Source organism: Solanum lycopersicum, chromosome 4 (genome assembly GCF_036512215.1).
Source record: "Solanum lycopersicum chromosome 4, SLM_r2.1".
Lineage (NCBI taxonomy): Eukaryota > Viridiplantae > Streptophyta > Magnoliopsida > Solanales > Solanaceae > Solanum > Solanum lycopersicum.
Window position 1 is genome coordinate 55,816,690 of NC_090803.1, and position 23,866 is coordinate 55,840,555.

The 23,866-nt window shown below is 34.5% G+C and overlaps 2 protein-coding genes and 2 long non-coding RNA genes across 4 annotated transcripts; 3 read left to right on the top strand and 1 right to left on the bottom strand.

Annotated features, from left to right (window-relative positions):
• Positions 1 to 1,630: 1,630 nt before the first annotated feature.
• Positions 1,631 to 11,512, top strand: LOC101248871 (riboflavin biosynthesis protein PYRR, chloroplastic). Its single transcript, XM_004237539.5, has 9 exons — positions 1,631 to 2,304; positions 2,742 to 2,876; positions 5,512 to 5,611; positions 5,719 to 5,844; positions 5,997 to 6,310; positions 6,913 to 7,032; positions 8,959 to 9,204; positions 9,289 to 9,414; positions 10,852 to 11,512. The coding sequence occupies exons 1-9, from the start codon at positions 1,936 to 1,938 to the stop codon at positions 11,125 to 11,127; spliced, it is 1,812 nt and encodes a 603-aa protein (XP_004237587.1). The 5' UTR covers positions 1,631 to 1,935; the 3' UTR covers positions 11,128 to 11,512.
• A 421-nt stretch (positions 11,513 to 11,933) lies between these two features.
• LOC101248572 (agamous-like MADS-box protein AGL29) lies at positions 11,934 to 12,482 on the bottom strand. Its single transcript, XM_004237538.5, has one exon. The coding sequence runs from the start codon at positions 12,480 to 12,482 to the stop codon at positions 11,934 to 11,936; it is 549 nt and encodes a 182-aa protein (XP_004237586.4).
• An 872-nt stretch (positions 12,483 to 13,354) lies between these two features.
• On the top strand, positions 13,355 to 19,648 carry LOC138348315 (uncharacterized). Its single transcript, XR_011220772.1, has 4 exons — positions 13,355 to 13,483; positions 14,217 to 14,286; positions 15,250 to 15,318; positions 19,372 to 19,648. It is a non-coding gene; the product is annotated as an uncharacterized lncRNA (long non-coding RNA).
• A 1,755-nt stretch (positions 19,649 to 21,403) lies between these two features.
• On the top strand, positions 21,404 to 23,510 carry LOC138348316 (uncharacterized). The gene is made up of 3 exons (XR_011220773.1): positions 21,404 to 21,516; positions 22,250 to 22,319; positions 23,284 to 23,510. It is a non-coding gene; the product is annotated as an uncharacterized lncRNA (long non-coding RNA).
• The last annotated feature ends 356 nt before the right edge of the window (positions 23,511 to 23,866 follow it).

The window sequence follows — 23,866 nt, forward strand, 5'->3', positions numbered from 1 at the left end:
CTTTATGATCACTTATCGATCGTTTCCTTTTATAATTAGGATCATTTGTGGGAAGATCTTGATGGTGTGGTTGGCATGGAGTAGAAGGAATCTGAATCAATTGTTGTTGATCATGATCTTTGATTTTTTTGGAAGAGAAGATCTCTGAAAGACAGTCCATGGGAACAAATCTGATTTGGTATATTTTTTAATTGGTTGATTTATTAGTATATAACATTATTGACAATCTCTTTACAAAAAGTAGAAGATATGTTGGTTAGGGTTTTGGGCCTTGTATATTGGAGTTATGTATTATATACGTAGTTGATTTATTATTTTTTTTGTACTAGTACAAGGATAAAGAAAGTGACCCCTTCAATCTTCATTTTCAATTAGATTTTGTTTGAGATACTCACTTTTTTTTATAAGAGCTTGATTTTCCTCTATTAGTAAACAATTCAATCTTCATTAATAAGCTTTCTTTATTTGAGGAACCACCTAATTATGTTCCAAAATCAAATTCCTTGGCAGGTTCTACTTTTATTCATACAACAACAATTCAAATTCAATGTAATCTTACAAATACAGTTTTAAAAAACTAGAATGAAGTGTACACAAACCTTATCCCTATTTCTGTGGAGAGGTGTTTCTGAAGACCCTCGGTTTAGTAAAAATATTAAAGGTTTGAAACTTATAAAAATAAATAAAATATGATGAAAATATTGAAAAAACAAAATATGACGATGAAAAAAATAATAAAGGTCATTTATTTATGCTCATCATTTGGTTGAATTTGTGCATATTTTCTTTATTATATGTTTGATTATGTGTATTAACATGTTGTTTAGGTAAATTTTATCTTGTGAGTGGTTACATACCTTATTTGTTGAATATTTATGCTAAGTATTAGTTGTAAACAAGTATTTTTAAAGGTTATTTATCTTTGTCATTGTTTTGTTGCAATACATTTTGGATATATATTTTTTATTATACGTTTTTCATTTTAGGCAGATCTTAATTTGAGTCCCAAGTTTGTGACCGTGCTAGTAGCAATTGATTTGAAGATTTCAAAGTGAGTTGCTTGGATGATCACACAACACTAGACTTTTTTTGTTTTTGTTTAATTATTATTATTATTATTTGGTCTTTTTGTTTCACACAATGATGTAGACTTACATTTATTTTATTCTTAGATGCTCTAATTGAATCATATCACCAATTTTTGGATTGTACTTATATTATTCCACACTTATGGTTACTCAACGAACCTTTAGCTTTTGACCTATAATTATTTTGATCAATGTGTACTTTCTACATTGTAATAATGAAATAATTGTTTAAAATTGAAATTGGTATATATGCAGTATGCCTATCAAGTTGGAATGTAAATTTTAACACGAGTTACATGATTTTGGATACTGATTTCAACGAGCCCTTTGATCTTAACTAGTCAAATTGACACCTCTATTAACGAGACTTAAAGAGCTTTGATTAAATTTTAAGATTATCAAACACAAAAATTATATTAATATTATATAGCTATAATTTTGATATTCGGTTTATGTTCCCTAACGTGTATCAAATTGGGATTAACCATAGCTCCCTGCTTATCTCCCTCCTTCATCAACTGCTATAACATCATTATCCCATTGAAGTAAAGTGTGTTATTCAAAAAAAAAAAAAAAATTAAACTTTGCAAAAATTCTTTACTTTACTTATTTTTTTGATAGATCATTTAAATTATAAATATGCGATATTATATAGCGATGAAAAAATACTATATACGATATGAAATAATGTAACAATTGTCCAAATAAAAGCTTGAATAGATGCATTTACAAGGTGATTGAGTAATGTAATTTTCATGGCTAATTAATTGACAGAGTTGGGTTACATAATTAATTACGTGAAGCTATTAAACATTCATTTTATCTTCAAAGTTTGCCCACAAAATCCATGGCGCATTTGCTAGGAGGATTAGCTACACCTTTTCTCTGCAAACCCATTTCTGCTTCTTCTTCTTCCAATTACAGTTACACATCCGCTTCATCTTTTGATTCTCTCTACATCAAACGAGCAGCCGAATTAGCTGACAAATCGGCCGGATTTACCGCTCCTCATCCCAACTTCGGCTGCGTTATCGCTGTTCCAAATGGTAGAGCTACGGTGGTCGGAGAAGGTTACTTGTACGCCGAAGGGACTATTCCGGCGGAAGTGCAGGCTGTAGAAGCCGCTGGCGAGCAGTGTAGAGGTGCCACTGCTTATCTTAATATGGAACCTGGAGACTGTCACTGTGATACTAGTGCCGTTTCCGCCCTAATCAAGGTATATTTCTTATTCAATTTCAACAAAACAAGTTTGTCTATTTACTCTATACCATGAAAAATTGGATTGGTAAAGTAGAGATCTTTTTGTTTATTTGTTTGTGAGAATTGAGAAAAGGCACTCAAAGATACCAGCATATACTACTAAGTGTACAAAATATATTTTAGATTTCAGGCATAAAGACATTTACTAGTTTATTTTGCTGTATTTTACTGCAGAAGATCCCAATTGCACATCTCTTATTTAAAGAAACATATATGTTTTAAGAAGCATGGTACTGTAATGCATTCTTGTTGGGAGGAAAAGTTCCTGTAACACTTAAAAGATTCATCTGTTTCACTGCCTTATTAGACAGGAAAACTGATTGAAAAAGTTGATAATATGTGTACTTTATTGCTAAAGTTTAGCGGGAAATGCAATTGATGCATCTTTGTTAGGCAGGGATTAGTAGAGTTGTTGTTGGGATACGGCATCCGCTGCAACACCTTCGTGGCAATGCCATTCACGCATTGAGGAGTGAAGGTCTTCAAGTTGATGTGCTTGGGGAAGATACACAGAGTAAGACTATTGAGGTAATCTAATATGTAGTGCATCCTGGGTAATTCACTTGATGGGCTTCGGCGTAGCAAATTAACTATTGTAAGATCTCAATTCTTAGTTCTGGAGCAATATAACATTCTCCACCAAAAGAATTAAAACATAGCGTTAACTGCACTTTTGATTTTCTTCATCATACGTGTCCTTGTTTTTGCCCTGCAGTTATGGTGAATATCTATCTACTTCCCATATTTGATAAAATTAGAAGTCTCAATAACGACCAGAAATAAAAGGGTATCACATTGATGGTATGGTGCTAAATGTTTGTACGAAAAGAATATACTCATTTTGCTACCTTTAGAAGAAATCTTTAGCTAAATAGCTTTTATGGTTCCCTGGAATTTAAAATATTCTATAAAAGGTGCATGTTATCATCTTTGAAAGGAATTATACTATTGATGCATGTTTATATCTAATTATTAGCATTTATATTAAATCACCACAAATTATATGCTAATTTCAACTTGTCTGATTCAGACTCCTTGCTAGATACCAAGAATTTTCACTAGCAAAAATTGCAAAGAAATTTATGGTATTTAAATAAGTGCCTGACACTTAATTCAAGTACAGGATTTTCGTTGCTGCGTCACATATGTCACACCAGAAAATCGAGCTTATTGCCTCAGTTTTCATCCCTCCATGTTTATCCATTCTTTAGTCCTGGAAATATCAGTGTCAAAGGTTTGGAATGCAAGAATTTGTTAATTGAAGCAGTATTTTGTACATCCTAGCAATTTTTAAGTGTCAAATATTTTCTTTATCTTTTATATTTTTTGGGATCAAGTAAGGGTACATTTTATTTACAAAAGTACCAGGTACAAAGGTCTGAATGTTGCTTCTTTGACAAATTAAGGAGTCCTTGAAGTTCAACTTGGTATTAACATCCTTTACAAAATCTATCTTACACCAAAAAGCCCAAGACTGTAAAAACATCTCTATTTATTGTTGGGGACAGTTTCCTCTTTGTCTTCGAAACATCTGGAATTGAGCATTTTCCAGACTGCCCAAAAAATGCAAGCAGGAAGGTTTTCTTATATTCTTTGATCCTCTTATTGATTGTTTTACCTTGCCAGTAAAAGCATCTCCTTTACTGTTCTTGACATGGCTCCCTGTACTCCTAGAGGGATCCACAAAAAATACTCCAAGTGGGACAGCTGAAAGTGCAATGTAGTTACACATGGTATGGGGATTCATTTTTAGCTCTCACTGAGGAAGCACCTTCTGCATATGTTAGTTCCTCTTCTTTGCCGATTGTCCTTGGCTAGACAAGTCCATTTATAGCTACTACAGTAAGCAAGTTTCTCTGGGTCCTTTGTGTGTCCGTTTTGCTAATCTTGGCCAACTTTCCTCTTCTGTGCTCTGGCTGTCTAGCTGATCTGACTTTGAATTATCTTTCCTTCTCCTTAGTCCATAATAGTGCATTTTGGGATTTGAGGGTACTCTCTAGAAATTGCCGATTCAGCTAGAAACTTGACAGATAGTCAACCTCCCAATCCAAGAACTTCTTCTAAATGACTAAATCTGATACTCCCTGTTGTTCCTTCTCTCAATTCTGCAAACTGCCTCTTTATTGGCTGCTCTGGCATGTAGCTTGGGTATGCTAACTTTAAAGCTTCTGTTCAAGCTGCACATCTTCCGTAAATTTGTTTTCTTTCTCTCCCAATTTTAAGGTTTATGAGGTCAAAGAATTCATTCCACATATTTCTGATGTATTTCCGTACTGAAGTATTCACTGATTAATATAATCAATTCAATTAAAAGACTTGTAAATTTTTGGAATTCAAGCAAACCTAACTAAAGTTAGGGGACAATGAAAGGAACAATCTATATAACAATACCAATTAGCAGGTAATATGTCTTATTTATGTTAGTAACATTCACTTTTGAGTCCTATGCTTTCCGGCAGTTCTTTTAGCTCTATGTGAGGTTTGTATATCATTATAAAATGTAGAGACTCTATAGTACTTTTTATTTTTGTTTGTATTTTGTATAATGTTGGCCTGAGAATAATTCAAATGGAGAAACATGGTCAGTGATGATTCATATAGTTATTTCCTACTCATTTCTGATGAAGGTGGAGTAGTTGTTTGTATCAATGGTAGTCCAGAGTGGTTCTTTGCATCCTCTAGAGGTTTGATCCCAACTTGATTTTGTGTGTCAATTGTCCTGCTTGCCCTTCTTAAGAATATATTTCAGAAGAAACACACTAGAAAAATATCAAAGCTGTTGATATAAACTACTTGACATAAATTACTAATGGGTCTAGCATAATATTATAGTACATTCTCAAAAGATTATGTGCTTTTTATGCATCACTGTAAATTGCTTAAAGCTTAATTTTTTATTCTCGAGACACTTCAAGATACATTACCTGTTTAGTGTTTGCATTGCTTAGATTAGTTTTAGATTTTCATTGAAATAAATGAGGATTTTTTTCTGCAAAACTTAGAGCAGAAGAAGAAAGAGAAATCCTGTAACTACTGTTAATGCGTTTACTATTACTTTGATAACTCAATCTGTTTCATGGGAAGAGTTCGCATTGTAGAGCTAATTCTTACGTTCTACAATTTCTGCTGTGTAGAGCTAACACTTACAATTTGTAATTTTCAGGATGCTATCAAATCCTGCCTTCTTGTCAATGCTCCTTTACTATATAGAGCTGCCTGTCAAGTCCCATTCTCTGTTCTCAAGTATGCAATGACACTTGATGGTGAGTGCATATAGCCTATGATGTTGCAACAACATTGCTATGGTAACAAATCACAAGCTTCATTAATAAATTTGACAATGAGCTGCGGCCATATTTTGTGTACACAGGGAAAATTGCTGCTAGTTCTGGTCATGCTTCATGGATCAGTAGCAAAAAGTCAAGAACTCGAGTTTTTGAAATGCGGGGTAGAAGTGATGCTGTTATTGTTGGAGGAAATACTGTGCGCAAAGACAGTATGAATCTTCTCATTCCTCCATAAACATCCTGAATGCTAAGAATATCCAGTCAACTTTATTAGAGATACTCAAAATGGCTTTATGCTTTTTGACTTGGATGAGATATCTCAGATATTTTACTGCTGCTTTACTTTTGATTTTGGTTCTAGATCCACGTTTGACGGTTAGACATGGAGGTGACCATCTGCCCCGGCGTGTTGTATTATCTCAAACTCTTGACCTTCCAGAAGAAGCACATCTTTGGAATGTTTCTGAGGTCCCCACTATAGTTGCTACACAAAGAGGTGCAAAGAGAAGTTTCCAGAGATTGCTTGCATCCAAAGGCGTTGAAGTGGTGGAATTTGATATTTTAGATCCTAGAGATGTTATGGGGTACTTATATGATCGTGGTTATCTCTCTGTTTTGTGGGAGTGTGGAGGGACACTTGCTGCATCTGCTATTTCTTCTGGGGTCATACACAAAGTATACCCTCATAATCTTTTCTTGCTATTTATTTTGGATCTCCTGCTGAGCTGTTATTACTTTTCAGGAGGATATGTTTTATTCTCTTAAATTTCTGAAATGGGAAGTATACAACTGAAAGTTTTAACTTTGATTTTCTATTTTAACCTATTAAGAAGTTTTTGTTCTTTACAAGTTCACCAGTGAATGACAGTAGCTGCCTGATTCAGCAACTTTTTACTTCAGAAAAATCCAAATGGAGGATAGATACTGTCTAATTCTTCTGTTTTTAAACTAAATATGGACATCAGTCTGGCTTGTCGAGTGCACATACTCATTTTGAAAAACTCTGTTATTTCTGGTACTGTCAAGATTTTCATCAATGCTCAGAGAATAGTATATCAAACACCCAGAAGTTCATGTTTCTTCCTTCCTTTGCTTACATATCACTCTTTAGTCTTTATGGTGTTCTTCATCTTATTGACAATTCAGCTGTCCTATTTTTTGGCAGCTCTTCTAGTTTACTGTGTAATTAAACAAATTTTTGTCTGCTCTACTAGTTTGCATATGGAGAGAAATTTTTGTTTTTGTATTGCAGTTATATATGTCAAACCTTACTGCAGGTACATGCATTTGTCGCTCCCAAAATTATAGGTGGGAAAAATGCACCGTCTCCAGTTGGGGAACTTGGAATGGTAGAGATGACCCAGGCTCTGGAACTAATTGATGTTTGCTATGAGCAGGTTTGATAGGCTTCTCCTTTAAATTTTCTGATTATGTGCTTAGTACATGCATGTCTTGCTGTTACTTATCCTCAACCATCCCCCTTCACTCCAACAAAACAAAAGAGGGAAAGAGAAATGCATGTAGCGCTGTCTGGTCTAGCTTAATCCTTAATTATGTACTGTGTGTACATGTTATAAACTGTGCATTTTTCTCTTTTTGGCCTTACCCAGATTTCTGGTGTTTTCTTATTTGAGTGTAGTTCGTTGTCTTAAGTCCTGGAATCCTTTCTGATAAATCCACTTTAGTATCAGAAACCCTTGGTTTTTCTCAATGTTTGTTAAATTCCCTTTTATAGATGCTAATTACACTTAGTCGTTGAATGTTGTTGAATATCTTGCTAATCATGTCTAAGCCGCATGCTGTAATAGTTTTCCTTACTTTCTCTTCCTGAAACCCTATTGCTGGGTTGTAAGTAGCTTATTTACAATGGAAAGAATAAAAAAGTCTGCTGATATGCAGAATAACCTCCTCGCCAAGCTGTATGCAGTTGCTTTTTTTTTTTTTTTAGGCTAGCAACATGTATATATTTATATATAAATTTAAAAAGTAGCACCATAACAGTGCTATCAGTAATTACAATAACCACCCAAACTTGTGTGTAGAAGTGAAACACAAAAAGCGGTTTTTCACCTTTCCTAAGAAGATGAGTCACTCCTATAGTCCTTTTAGGTTTCTGAGTTCTAGCAAACAAAGAAATTTGTATAAGTTTTCATGTTGATGGAAGACTCTGCATGCGGGAGCTTGACAAAGCAGAACGATATCAAACTCAAATAAAGCAGAAGGCTGGAGTAGGTTAATGGCTAGTCTGACGTAGTCTAAGGTTTAATGAATCCTTTGAACTGAATAGGCACAATGTACTCAAAGGATTCATGTAGCCAACCTTAACTAATTTGTGATTGAGGCATAGAAGATTATTTATGTCAAATTCTTACCTTGAAGGGAACTTTAGCTTTCAAAATGGAAGAAGCTAAAGAAAAAGTAGTCAGAATTTCTGCATTCCTTAAAAGGATAAATAGGAATTGCAGGACAAATTACTTATTCCCGTGTTGCTTCTATCTCTTTCAAGTAAATACAATAAAAATTGCTTGAGTGAGAAGTCAGTTAGATTCCTCATTCAGTATCCATGTGCCCAATGCTTGCATTCCAATTACACTATCTTTCTTTCTCTGTTTTCCCTTCATATGATATTGCTCACATTCATCTCTTGTTAGTGCATATGCTCAAGTTAAAGGATTTTGTTTAGGTGTTTCCAGGCGTAAACTTCCGCAATCTATCTGTCATTCCAAATCCCTAAACTCTTTTTAGTTACTGTTGGTCTGCTAATAAGTCTGTTTAATGAGGGTCACACATTGCAGATGTAGGAACTGGGTCGGAAAAGCAGGTATTACTTCCTTGGGCTAGCCTTAACTAAGTACATTGTACTTTCGAACAATGTTTAGCATCCTGTATCACAATGGTAATCTGTCAAGGCTGGTAAAAAACAAAGGTCTCTATGCCATTAATATCTCATTACTGATGTACCGAAATGCTGAAATAATTTTTTACCTTATAGCAATAAGATGGTCCAACACCACATGACAATTTTTTGTTCATCTTTGTGTTTCTTTTACTTAGTAGAATTGTAAAGTATGCAATAATTGCTAAAAATTGTATTGCCTTTCAATTGCTCTATTATGAAGGATCCTCAACGGCATTCTCTGATATCATTTCTTTGGTGAAGCGGTAGGTAGGGGTTAGCTACTAACCACCTTCAAGAAATGAAACAAGATAAACTGAAACCTTGTTGTCCCTTTGGACTGTTTCCCCCTCTTCTGACTTACCTTTTAATGATGGCTAGTTTTTCTGAGTTAATTTTTGAACTCTGAAGTCATATGGATATGCAGATTGGACCCGACATACTTGTTAGTGGGTTTCTGCAACCAGTTCCTGACTTGACACCTACTATTCCATCAGTACAAGAAACTTCAGCCATTGATCCTACCATTTCTCCTTATGAATCAAGCATCATTTTCTTTTACAAGACATGGGATCCATATGGTGCCTTCTCAAATTTTTCACTCCATCCAATTCAGATGCCTGATGAAAATGAAGAACTTGTCACCTGGTCCAGTGTAGAGCATTATTACCAGGTTATTTCCTTGAAAAACTTGAAAATAGAACTTCGTTATTTGCAGCATCTTTCAGGCATTTGACAAATAATTCTTTGATTCAAGGCACAAAAGTTTGTTGGGGTATCTGATCCTGTAGCTAAAAGCTGTATTGAAGAATTAAAATGTGCAAAGAGCCCCGAGGAAGCAGCACGGATTGGAAGGAGAATACAGAGGCAGCAACCTAATCTGGTAATTCTTTACATTCTTTTTACAACATTATCCCTTTGCTTCTCCATGAACTATCATTTTTTTCGTGGTTCCTTCTTTGCAAGGCTGTTTTATTCATGTGTTCAGAAAGCATAAGCATGCCCCTTAACTAGATAGCAGAATATGATCAATTGTATTGTAAATGCTTGATCATAAATGGGTAAGGTCAGAAGCTATCTACTCCATATCAAACGGTATCTCCTAAGTGGCTTAGCACATGCAGGTGGATTCAGGATTTGAAGTTCATGAGTTCTTATAACAATCTCACATTAATATCCAATAGTAACTGGTTCACAGTCAAATATTATAGATATTTTAGTAGATTACTTAATACATATATAAGGTTTGGACAAAAGCTAATGGATTCACGTGAGCTTGTAGACGACACTCTAGATCCTTCCTCTGTAGTTTATTAAGCCAAAATAAATAAATTAAAACCCAACAGGCAGTTCCTTTTTTTTTTTTTGGTGGTGGTGGGGGTGGGGGGTAATTATGAAGTAAAACTAGTTTTATTTAAACAACACAATCAACAAATGAAAAAATAGTAGTTTTGAAATGGTTGCTGGCAACCAGCAGATCCCCAGTAATACTGAAGGGGTGTTAATTATCAAACATATGTAGTTGTCTTAAAAAACAATTGACAATTTATTATGTATCAAACTTTAGGATTTCATTGGTTCATAAAAGTAAACATGAAACTAATCAAAGATATTGAGAAGAAAGATATGTTGATAAAAAGAATTTAATGAGCCATGGTGGATTGAGTTACCTAGTTCTCGTTGCTGGTGAGAAGTGACAAGTATCCGGTGTGATTAGTCGAGGTGCGCGCAGACCTGGCCACCACAGTTATCAAAAGAGAGATTAGTTTTTGATGAATTCATTTCGCAACCTCAAACTCAGTAAAAAGTTAGTATTTTGATTTACCTGTTCCTGAAAATATAGTTGGTCTGGACATCGTAGAGAATTGAGTCTATGCACAATGCCAGGGTCTAGGGCGAGGTAAGTTTGATTCCAGAAAGTGTGCTTTAAAGAAATAGTTAAGTTGAAATGTTGGTAGCAGTATTAAGCGGAGGAGACTTCGGAAGTATTGCCTGTTGCAACAAAGAGTTATAGTTCTGTAGCAAACATTACCTTAGGATGCTACACTCATAATTTTTCTTAAAAGAGTTTTGTTTCTAAATCCTTGCCAATTCCAGCAACTTTACGAAATTGGGCCATGGATGATCCATCTTAATCCAACCCTCTGATGCAAGCAAGAAATACATGGTCTTTACAATTTAGGCTATATTGGTTCTGCACCGCACTCCCTTTTGCCTGCTCGCAAATGGACCTTTTTATCCCTTTATTAATGGTCCGTAGTGTATAATGCAGTTAACGCCTAACTTCTGTTCATTTCCCTCTTCTTTCTGTGTGTTCCAGGTAAGACCAGACTGGGAATCTATCAAGATTGACGTCATGTACAAGGCCTTACATTGCAAGTTCACTACATACCCCTATTTAAACTCTTTGTTGCTCTCAACGGCGGGATCTGTTCTTGTGGAGGGTTCACCACATGATCTATTCTGGGGAGGAGGTCGAGACGGAGAAGGCCTTAACTATCTTGGACGATTGCTAATGAAGTTGAGATCTGAGCTCTTAGGTGAGTCTTCAACCAGTCAAAAATCTTTGCTTCCTCAAACTTCAGAAAATAATTAGTAGTGATGTTTCTCATTTCTGTCCTATCAATGTTAGGCTAATGTTGTAATCTACCAATAAAACCAAGCCTCTCGATACGTGTTGCACGTGTATTTCGAGTTTCATAATTCATATTTATCTAAACATCGTTGCTGAGGCTAGACGAGTCAGTTGAGTTATAGTTTCATTTTCTTTTATTTACAAGCATCTCTTACTTTAGACACTATATATAAAGTATTGGAGTTATTTTCTGCAATGGTTGTAATTGTTACAGCGTAAAATATAGCAATAAGACAGGTCAGTTGTTAGTATGGGACCAAAAATAATTCAGAGTTCCAGCCACGATCAGGGTGTAGACTCGTGAAGTGACAATACAGATGATAATTAATAACATATTTCTTACATACTTATTGTTCTCCCCCTTGTGATATGTATCTCAATCTATTTTGGAGAATTCATCTTTATGCATCATGGTATACTATAATCATATGTCATATATAGATGAAAAATGTTTGGTTCCTAACCCTAAATCAATTGAGAGGAGAAAATCAATCATAATTTATTAATGTAGTGCATATAAGTGTTCTTGTATCCTTTATATTATATTTCAAACCAACACATGAAACTTTGTTCTCATAAGTAATAGTTTAGACCAACCATATCAGATATTATTAATGAAAGTCATAGCAATACATGATTGAAGCATCATTGAAATAAATTATTTTTAAAAAAAACAATACCTTAATAATATAAATTTGAACTCACTAGAGTCTCCACCAATATATCTATAAATAAACTTAGCATGATTCAACTATAATTTGAATTGTTCAAACTTCATACTCCAAAAATTCACATCCCAATGAGGATGAAGCTCCAATTTCTAATTGGCTCAAACGATCGCAAATTTTGAAATTAGTGTCACGTAACCAAGCTTCATTTATGATTAGTTCATCTGCATCGAGTTGTTCAATTGACTCCCACGAACTTTTTTGTTGCGTTTCTGCCATTTGGTCATAAAAAATTGTTTGAGCAAACAGAGCATCTTCTATAGCATCAAGTTCTTCGAGCCTGGTTTTGAGTTGATTCACTCGATTTCGAGCAGTAGTCGCGTCTAGACGAATACCTTCGCTTAGCTGCATATCAGGATTCTGAAAACGAGAAACAATTGCATCAGCAGTAGGGTGAAAAAATGAGTGTGGCTTACCAGAAGGTGAAATCATCATTATTCCAATGTCAACATCACATTCTGTAACAACTTCACTAGCTTTTTTGAACAAACCCTTCCGACGCTTTGAAAATGTGGTTAGCAGGGCATTCTTATTTTCTATTTTTTGCATTGGTATCTTTTGACGCCCTTTAGTCTTCTTTCTCTCCATGGCTGAATTCATAAGGAGATTGATGAAAAGATAGTTGTAAACGTTTTTCAACAAATGATACTCATATTAAAAAAAAAAAGATATCACGCCTATTTATATACGCAAAAATAAATTTTTTAGTCAAATAATTTTTTTATCATATAGAAAATTAGGAAAAGTTCATTAAATTTTATGCTTTAAATATATTTTGTATGGCAACAACATTATTAGAATATATAATATTAAGTTAAATGTGTAAATATTTTCATATACTCATGAAATTTGTTAAGTGAAGTTAGAAAATATGATCATAATTGGAAGAAGGTAAATGTACACAGATCTTTTAAATCTAAAGCTTAAACCATAATAGGAAAATATCTTAATGTACACCAAAATCTTTTAAATCTAAAGATTAAACTATAATAGGAAAATATTTTAATGCTCTTTTATAAATTAGTCAAGTCTAAATAGAAAATAAAAATAAGTGATTATAATTAGAAATATTATTAATTACAGACCACAATAATTTTTTTAAATTTATTTAAATCATTCACATGCATTAACATCAAATGAACATTAACTTGAATAAGATCTAAAAATCTAAATGTAATATAACATAAATATAATATATATAATATAATATAATATAAAATAATATTGTAATGACCCAGAAAGTCATTTATGGAAATTTTTACAAAATTACCGTTTTAGCCATCTCGCAGTTGTCTCGAGTAACTTTTGATCAATTTGGGAAATAGATTTGGAAATTTTTGAGTTATTTGTTAATTTTAATTGTCTAGTTGATGAGTGATGTTAAATAAATAAATTTTTATTAGGTGGCTGATAGGGCCAATTCTGTCATCTATATAATATCCTTACCACATGGCCTATGTGTGATAAAAAAAAATAGTGAGACTTATTAATATTAATTTATTTACTAGCTCACAATTATTACCCTAAATAATTAAAACAAATTGAGGAGAGGAACTACTTGTACGACGAATAGCGGCAGCAAGCTTCAGGTGATTCTATTATTCGAACTTATCTTAATTTCATTAAAATGTAGGTTTGATTGATGTTAATGTTGGCGAGTGTAAAGGAAATTGGAAGTGAAAATGGGTGGCTATTGGCGTTAGTATTACGCACTGATATGTTGAAATTTGGAGAAAGTGAGGGACATAATAATAACATACAGAGAAGTAATGATTGAGGAGTAATGGTGCCATGACTTTAACTAGTAGGTTAATTTTCAATTTGTCCGTTTGCACTATTGTAAATAGTTTAATAAATTAATTGAATTTGATTTTTGTTTCTATTGATTAAAGATTGGAAGGGTAATCTCTCATTAATTATTAATAGTGTAGTACAGATAACTATATACGTAAGTATTATATGTGAGTATGGGTTGAAACAATTAAATTAGATTGCTTCGTTTTCTCTAGTGTGCTAAGACGTTAGTTTGATTTAATTATTTTCTTTGGTTATCATGTTATACATTCGGTTTTGACATATTGAGATAGATAATTAAATACTAAATGTATTGTATTACTTGAATACCATTAAAGTTATGAGAATTGGAGGTATTAAAACTAAATAGATTTGAAATTTATAAAATGTGAAACTTGATAGATAAGTGGGTATCAAGATTTAGAAAATTTATTATAGATTTGAGTAGGTTTTCGAGTCTATGCTAAACCTGTAATAATATGGGTATTGTTAGTTTCGAAATCTTACTATAATTATGGACTTGAATAGATTGCATTTATTTGGAGGCCGAATGAAAAGGAAAGACTCATGTTCCGGAGTGACTGTTCGACTATTTGAGGCAAGTGGATTTCTAAACTCTTGTTAAGTGTATGAAATGCGTGTATGTCCTTGTGGTATATGTTGGGAGTAACGGGATTGGTGATGGGTTGACTTATCCACATTGATTAATTCTAGTGATGAAAATAATGGGGATAAAAAAAGGCAATGTGATTAATTGATTATGTTTGTTGTGTTGAGAAAGGGTTGAAGGCTTGTTGAATCATGGTTGATGTAACTTCATGTTTGTGTGGTTGTGAACTGTGTGATGTTATGGAAATGGTCATCTCCTCATTATATGTGTGAACTTGTCATCTGCATTATTCTGAGGCATTGGTTGTGACAAGTGTTATGTGCATTGAGAAAGAATGGGTACTTAAGAGGATGTACCATTTCGAGGGACGTATCGCGCGCCGCGATGGATACTATATTTCGAGGGACGTATCGCGCGCCGTGATGATTACTATTATCGAGGGTCGTGTCGTGCGCCGCGACAGATTCATGGACAGATATGTCCCCCATGGGTCCCGGACTGAGAGACAGCGGGTGTGTATTACTAGGTCAGACATGCATCATTATACTTGACATTGCATTCCATTGCATTGCACATACTTATCATTAGTGAACTTGATATGGTATTTTGCTGGTCTTCTGATTGCCTTTCTGCGGTACTTGTGATTGATTAATATTGAGCTTGTTATTGCGGATATGTAATTTGTTGAAGTATTCTTGTTGAGGATATGTAATTTGTTGAAGTGTTGTTGTTGAGGATATGTAATTTGTCTAAGTGTTGTTGTTGAGCTACGTGCTATGTAAACTGTGAGCTGTTAGGTTGGGTTGATTTTAATGCAGGTTGTAGTTGTGGAGGTTTGGTTGGGGGTGGTAGGAGTACCCGTATTTCATCCCCTTAGCTTGTGTTTAGACGTTTACTTGCTGAGTACCGTGTGGTTTGGTACTCACCCCTTGCTTCTACAAATTTTTGTAGGTTATGAGCCTGGATTTTTGTTGTACTTGTCATTCTCTTCTTTTCCGAGGCTTCTTGGAGATTTGTCAGGTAGCTGTTTCCATCGCAGCAGACTTTCTTCTCCTTAATTATGATCTTGTTCTATTCTAGAAACAAATTCATTTGAGACTTGAGTTTTCTTTTGAATCAATTGTAATACTTTAGAGGCTTGTGCACGTGACTACCAGGTTTTGGGGGTTTTATTAAGTTACTTATATTTTACTTCCGCACTTTATTGTAATGGTTGAGTTTTAGGCTGACTTGTCTTGGTGGGATAAGACGAGTGCCATCACGCCCAGTTTTGGGTCGTGACAAAATGGTATCAGAGCCCCAGGTTCATAGGTCTCACGTGTATACAAGTCGAGTCTAAGAAGAGTCTCGAGGATCTTTACGGAGACGTCTTTACTTATCTTCGAGAAGCTATGGTGACTTTTAGGAAAAATCTTCACTTTTTGGAACTCTATCGTGCGTCTTGGTCTGATTTTATTCTTTTCGCTTCATTCCATTCCCTCTCATTATGTGGTGACTCATGCATAGTTTCTCATGTTAGTAGTTGGTGTCGTGTATGATTTGGATGTTAGATCTGGTACTTAGGTATGGTGATATATTTATGGAACATATGTGTGGTTAGATTTAGAATGTTTAAAAAAAACTTTAAAGGGGTTGTGTAAGGTTAGTTACCCTAGTGCATATTACTTGTGTGGTATATGCAATATTTAGAGCAGTTTTACAAGGGGGGTATAACGATTAAATGGATGGATGATAATGGGAATATAACTTTCAAAGCTATATTTAGTAAAAAGTTCATAACATATATGAGCTACTTAGTGAATGATGAGGTCAAAATCTCTGTTGTAGTTTCATAGATTCAGTGTATACCAAAGAGGGTTATGATATGACTATTAAAATAATACCGATTCCTACTTGAATAGTGTTATGGATTGTGTTACTCTTGCTATGGACCTGAACTACAAAGGAATGTCTATCACTTTGGATGAGTGACTAGTTGAATTTAGTAGTTTATTATAGTTACTTAACGGACAAAAATGTGTGGGCTATTTGGGTACAATCTTCTCGATAGGTATGATGTGTATTAGTGGTGGATGTAATGGACTTTCACGATATGGTATTAGCGGTATACGAAAATAGATATGTTGATTGTTAAGTGTGAATACTAACTACAAAAGGAATTATAAGTTGTATAACATGATTGCACAATGAGTTTGATGTTGCATTAACATTTGAGAAATCAACTGGTTTGCTACTATGGATATTTGAGTTAAGCATCATTTATAAGAAAGATTTTAGTGGTGGATCTTTGGTACGATATTGATGTGTTTAGGTTGTAAAGTGTATCTCGAGAATTTTAAATGAGTGGTGATATGATCGTAAGCTCCATGAAAGTGAATCGATATTAGGATGGCAGCATATGGGTAAAGGAAGTCCTAAAGAGTATACTTATGTGAAGACAATTAAGAGTTTTAGTAAGGAAGTGCGGATAAAAGTGGGTTAGTTCTTTGTATTGGATTGGTATAACTGGGTTTAAAGATTCATGTTGATGAAACAGTTCGACTCGAGTGTGGTGATAAGTTCTTTTATAGTTTCGAATTTGGTAACGGGTACCATTGGATTTTTAAGAAAGGGTATGACAAGGTGGATGGATAGGCGATCAATAATAAGCTAAGATGTCCAAATATGTAAATATTTTCTATGTATGAGTTAATTTCAATAGATAAAAGGATTGAGTTACATAATTGAATTCAAAATTCAAGTTTTTCATTGTGAGTTTAGATTTGTGGTAGTGTGTTTTGTCAAGGTATGAATTGGTAAGGGGTAAGAAATGATTGATCACATTGAGTATGAAGCATTTGAAGGACTAAAAAATAATTTGAGTAGTAAATTTGGTTACTTTTGATTGTTATACCTAAATGGGATTTCATGTAATATTTTTATTTCAAGGATAAGATGAAAATACCATAGGTTGTTGGTCAAAGGATAATATTGGTAAGCGAGTCAACCAAAGAAACAAGAGTTGATGTATTGAAGAGTTCAAGATACTCAAAATTTTGTGCCATAAGAAGAATTTAAGCGAAACGAAAGAATAAGACCTTTCATTTAGAATTTTGGTTTGAAGTTGAAGGACGTATGAATTTTCATGTATAATATCTAATATGACTATGGATGTGAATTTGTTTGGTGCAGACGTACCAGGTTTTCGTCAGCAATTTTTAAGAATGTAGAGTTTTGTTTTGAGTGAAAAAAAAACAGTGTAATGTGTAAGATTTTGTGTTGTTATGTGGGGCTAATTTATTCAAATTATGATAGGTAACTTATTGATGTTCAACGGTGTGGATCTACAATTTTACATAATTAATGAGAATTTTGAGAAAATTGAAACTACTTTGTTGACGGGATGATACTAGCTGTTTTGATGTGTTACATAGGCATTTGATGTTGGTTGATTTTATAGTATACATAATTATTGGGTGATGAAGGATTTCTCAAATTTTGGCACAAGGCATATGACGAGTGTAAATGGTAGTTAAAACATGATATCTGAAAGTTTGTAAAGAATTGACTATGTGTAACGACCCGTTTAGTCGTTTTGAGCAACAGACTTCAATTCTGGAAAAACTGGCAGAAGCGACGGACCCTACGACGGACCGTCAAGGGCACGACGGACCGTCGCAGGGTCTCGTTTCAAAACACTTAGAAAATCTGAAATTGGGTACTAAAAATCGACTCTCTGAACTTTGTGACGGAATGGCAGGACGGACCGTCACAGGTGTGACGGACCGTCACAGACCCTTGGTGGAAATTTGGGTCTCTGAACTCTGCGACGACCTGCAGGACGGACCGTCGCAGGCACGACGGCCCGTCACAGGTTGCGCAAATCCCAGGCAGAATCGGATTTCCTTACACGTTTTAAGGGACGTTTGGGACTATTCTTTCCTTAATTATAGATTTCGTGGGTTTATATTAATAACTCAAATTCTTGGGGGTTAAAAGAGGTAACCCTAAGTTAATTAGTGGGGTATTATTGCCATCTTTTATTCTTAATTATATACTAATTAGGGTAAAAGAAAGAGGGTTTGAATAAGAAAATAGAAAGAACAAGAAGGGAGAGAGAGAAACGATCGAGAAGAAGAGGAAAACGCCAAGCTTTGAGGATTAACTTGCTTGATTTCAATTCTTCGGTGGAGGTAGGTTATGGTTTCCCTTACGATATTCGTAGTAAACTCTTAATAGAGAATGATATGTATTCATAATATTGTAAACCCTGCTATATGCTTAATGGTATGTTTGCATGAATATGATTATGTGATTGTGATAAGATAAGCATGATGAAAATATTGAATCCCAAATCTTGAAAAGAAACTTTAATATACATTATTAATGATGATGCCTTGGTATAGAAGAAGTCTTGATGAATTAAAGTAATGGGATTGATGATGCCTTGGTATAGAGAAGGCTTGATGATTTACAGAATGAAATTAGGGGATCGGGTGTCACGAACCGACACGTAGAATTAGGGGATCGGGTGTCACGAACCGACACGTAGAATTAGGGGATCGGGTGTCACGAACCGACACGTAGAATTAGGGGATCGGGTGTCACGAACCGACACGTAGAATTAGGGGATCGGGTGTCACGAACCGACACGTAGATTTAGGGGATCGGGTGTCACGAACCGACACGTAGATTTAGGGGATCGGGTGTCACGAACCGACACGTAGATTTAGGGGATCGGAGTGTCACGTACCGACACAAGAGGAATAATGAATATGAGGGATCGGAGTGTCACGTACCGACACAAGAGAATTAAAGATAATGAATCTTGAAAGATGTTAATATACTCAATCTAACGAACATGATTCCCAAATGAGTATGGTATAGGGGCTTGAGTCCTCATGTGTGAACTTGACGGTAATTGTTAATGATATAGTGCTTGTTGTTGCTACATGTTGAGTATCATAGTTGATTTTATGATATTACTTGATATATATTGTTTTCTATTTTGAGTTGGCCGATGATATCTACTCAGTACCCGTGTTTTGTACTGACCCCTACTTTTATGTTTTTCTTGTTATTTGTGGAGTGCAGCAAACGTGCCGTCGTCCTCAACTCAACAGTAATTCTAGCCAGTCTTCGTCACACCGGATCTTCAGGGTGAGCTAACGCTTCTAGCTTGGACTGGATCTTCTCCTCCATGTCTTGATGCCTTGAAGTTCCGGCATGGACTAGCTTCTTATGTATTTTTAGCTTCTTAGAAACTCTTAGAGTTAGTAGTTTAAAGTAGATGTTCTTGTGATGATGACTTCCAGGTTTTGGGAATAATAGATGTTGAATATTGATAGTTATTGAATTGTTTTATTAATGAGTTTAAGTCTTCCGCATTATTTTTTGTTGTTATTACATTGAAATGTTAAGGTTTAGATTGGTTGGTTCGCTCACATAGGAGGGTAAGTGTGGGTGCCAGTCGCAACCCGGTTTGGGTCGTGACACTATGGGGGTGATTTAATAACTTTATCTCAATGGGAAAGTACTATCAGATTTGGAATTAGTATATCCAGCCTAGATGGACTCATATCTATCATTGGAGCTTAAATGGAAAGAGAAAGAATCATAGATCGAAATTTTGAAGACTATAATATGCTTGCTAAGAAGAATTTTAAACTAGTGACAGTTTTTATTGATATTAAGAGTATTAGATCTAATGGAGTACTGTGATAAGTTTTGGGGTTTTACAAATCAAGCAAGTATAATATTATTAAGGAGACTAGCCAATTTGATTGTGAGTGGCAAAAAAAAAATTATCAAGGAGATTAGTCATATGAATGAAAATATTTGATATGGGCACTATGGAAGAAGTATTAAGTGTTATTCAACCTTGGTTCTGTATATTCTAATATGACCACCTATTTCATTTTGGATACGATTTGAAGTGTGATTAGGTGTTTATGCCCACACATGGTTTCATATTTTTGGGTAAATTTCTAGTGGTGGATCGGGTGTACCGATCCTGTGATTATCCTCTTGGTAGGATGGCATTTTTGGTTAGACTTATTCATTTCAATTATGGATGCTATTGTTTGGGAAGTTGAAGTAAAGTAGTGATTCTACACACACAATCTTATTTAAGAGTTCATAGAAGTGCTACCATGGATACCTACAGTTGTCTGATAGTCTTAGTATTCATCTCATCATCGAGGTCACGTTTCGAATATGTGTGATTGAATGAAGGAAGCATTGGGTATAGCTCTATCATTATGAAAGGTTGTCTACAATAATAGCTATCGATATGACATTTTGATAGTGTGGTTCGAGGTTCTATTAGCTTGAGTGAATCGCTAGTTAAGTGGTTACTTGATCTTGTTATTCTTTGAGTTAGATAAGCTTGATTCTCACTTGATTTGTATTGATGTCTAAAGATCATATTTTTATAGCTTAAGCTCATGAAAAGACTATGTTAGGAAAAGGAAATCTTGAAAGATCTGTGATGATTTGTGCATTATGAGTGTGTGGTGGTTGGTTAAAGTCCACTTGGAGTTGTAGCCAAGTATTGATTCATAATTTCATCTTGGTTATGTGAGAAAAGATCTATTATGATGGTTGTGTTAAGGTCTAGTGGATGTTACTCTAATTTGAGTTTATGGGTTAGCTTGTGGCTTGATAATCCCTCCTAATTTGTAGATCTTTCAAATTTTGATTCCAAAGTTCAGTTCTTAATAATTACTCTAGATGAAATGGTCTTAAAGATGAGGTTATCACTCGGAGAGATGAATATGACTTTGAAAAATCATACCTCAGGCTTTTGGTCGTGTTGGTTAGTCCTCCTTCTTCTTCCTTATGTTCGAGGACGAACATGGTTTTTAGTGGTGGATAGTGTAATGACCCAGAAAGTCATTTGTGGAAATTTTCACAAAATTACCGTTTTAGCCATCTCGCAGTTGTCTCGAGTAACTTTTGATCAATTTGTGAAATAGATTTGGAAATTTTTGAGTTATTTGTTAATTTTAATTGTCTAGTTGATGAGTGATGTTAAATAAATAAATTTTTATTAGGTGGCTGATGGGTCAATTCTGTCATCTATATAATATCCTTACCACATGGCCCATGTGTGATAAAAAAAATAGTGAGACTTATTAATATTAATTTATTTACTAGCTCACAATTATTACCCTAAATAATTAAAACAAATTGAGGAGAGAAACTACTTGTACGACGAATAGCGGCAGCAAGCTTCAGGTGATTCTATTATTCGAACTTATCTTAATTTCATTAAAATGTAGGTTTGATTGATGTTAATGTTGGCGAGTGTAAAGGAAATTGGAAGTGAAAATGGGTGGCTATTGGCGTTAGTATTACGCACTGATATGTTGAAATTTGGAGAAAGTGAGGGACATAATAATAACATACAGAGAAGTAATGATTGAGGAGTAATGGTGCCATGACTTTAACTAGTAGGTTAATTTTCAATTTGTCCGTTTGCACTATTGTAAATAGTTTAATAAATTAATTGAATTTGATTTTTGTTTCTATTGATTAAAGATTGGAAGGGTAATCTCTCATTAATTATTAATAGTGTAGTACAGATAACTATATACGTAAGTATTATATGTGAGTATGGGTTGAAACAATTAAATTAGATTGCTTCGTTTTCTCTAGTGTGCTAAGACGTTAGTTTGATTTAATTATTTTCTTTGGTTATCATGTTATACATTCGGTTTTGACATATTGAGATAGATAATTAAATACTAAATGTATTGTATTACTTGAATACCATTAAAGTTATGAGAATTGGAGGTATTAAAACTAAATAGATTTGAAATTTATAAAATGTGAAACTTGATAGATAAGTGGGTATCAAGATTTAGAAAATTTATTATAGATTTGAGTAGGTTTTCGAGTCTATGCTAAACCTGTAATAATATGGGTATTGTTAGTTTCGAAATCTTACTATAATTATGGACTTGAATAGATTGCATTTATTTGGAGGCCGAATGAAAAGGAAAGACTCATGTTCCGGAGTGACTGTTCGACTATTTGAGGCAAGTGGATTTCTAAACTCTTGTTAAGTGTATGAAATGCGTGTATGTCCTTGTGGTATATGTTGGGAGTAACGGGATTGGTGATGGGTTGACTTATCCACATTGATTAATTCTAGTGATGAAAATAATGGGGATAAAAAAAAGGCAATGTGATTAATTGATTATGTTTGTTGTGTTGAGAAAGGGTTGAAGGCTTGTTGAATCATGGTTGATGTAACTTCATGTTTGTGTGGTTGTGAACTGTGTGATGTTATGGAAATGGTCATCTCCTCATTATATGTGTGAACTTGTCATCTGCATTATTCTGAGGCATTGGTTGTGACAAGTGTTATGTGCATTGAGAAAGAATGGGTACTTAAGAGGATGTACCATTTCGAGGGACGTATCGCGCGCCGCGATGGATACTATATTTCGAGGGACGTATCGCGCGCCGTGATGGTTACTATTATCGAGGGTCGTGTCGTGCGCCGCGACAGATTCATGGACAGATATGTCCCCCATGGGTCCCGGACTGAGAGACAGCGGGTGTGTATTACTAGGTCAGACATGCATCATTATACTTGACATTGCATTCCATTGCATTGCACATACTTATCATTAGTGAACTTGATATGGTATTTTGCTGGTCTTCTGATTGCCTTTCTGCGGAACTTGTGATTGATTAATATTGAGCTTGTTATTGCGGATATGTAATTTGTTGAAGTATTCTTGTTGAGGATATGTAATTTGTTGAAGTGTTGTTGTTGAGGATATGTAATTTGTCTAAGTGTTGTTGTTGAGCTACGTGCTATGTAAACTGTGAGCTGTTAGGTTGGGTTGATTTTAATGCAGGTTGTAGTTGTGGAGGTTTGGTTGGGGGTGGTAGGAGTACCCGTATTTCATCCCCTTAGCTTGTGTTTAGACGTTTACTTGCTGAGTACCGTGTGGTTTGGTACTCACCCCTTGCTTCTACAAATTTTTGTAGGTTATGAGCCTGGATTTTTGTTGTACTTGTCATTCTCTTCTTTTCCGAGGCTTCTTGGAGATTTGTCAGGTAGTTGTTTCCATCGCAGCAGACATTCTTCTCCTTAATTATGATCTTGTTCTATTCTAGAAACAAATTCATTTGAGACTTGAGTTTTCTTTTGACTTTAGAGGCTTGTGCACGTGACTACCAGGTTTTGGGGTTTTTATTAAGTTACTTATATTTTACTTCCGCACTTTATTGTAATGGTTGAGTTTCAGGCTGACTTGTCTTGGTGGGATAAGACGAGTGCCATCACGCCCAGTTTTGGGTCGTGACAAATATAATATAATATAATATAATATAATATAATAGGAGTTAACAAATATAAATATTAATTGGTAGAAATATAAATACACCTCAAATCTTTTAATTTTCTTTTTGGACAATAAGCAAAATCAAAATTCTCTACAATATTAAAAATGAATCTAAAACTTAATGATAAATGAATCAAGTCTAGGTATGCAGTAAAAAATGATTGATTATAATTAGAAATAATATAAGTTGCAGATTAAATAATTAAAACCTTACAATAAAATAAAGT

What these genes read in the sequence shown, in the direction of transcription:
- LOC101248871 (XM_004237539.5), top strand. Translation starts at nt 1,936, where the DNA reads ATGGCGCATTTGCTAGGAGGATTAGCTACACCTTTTCTCTGCAAACCC. An exon ending in GTGTAGAGCATTATTACCAG is followed by an intron (nt 9,205 to 9,288) that starts GTTATTTCCTTG and finishes CTTTGATTCAAG; the next exon opens with GCACAAAAGTTTGTTGGGGT. An exon ending in AGAGGCAGCAACCTAATCTG is followed by an intron (nt 9,415 to 10,851) that starts GTAATTCTTTAC and finishes TGTGTGTTCCAG; the next exon opens with GTAAGACCAGACTGGGAATC.
- LOC101248572 (XM_004237538.5), bottom strand. Translation starts at nt 12,482, where the DNA reads ATGGAGAGAAAGAAGACTAAAGGGCGTCAAAAGATACCAATGCAAAAA.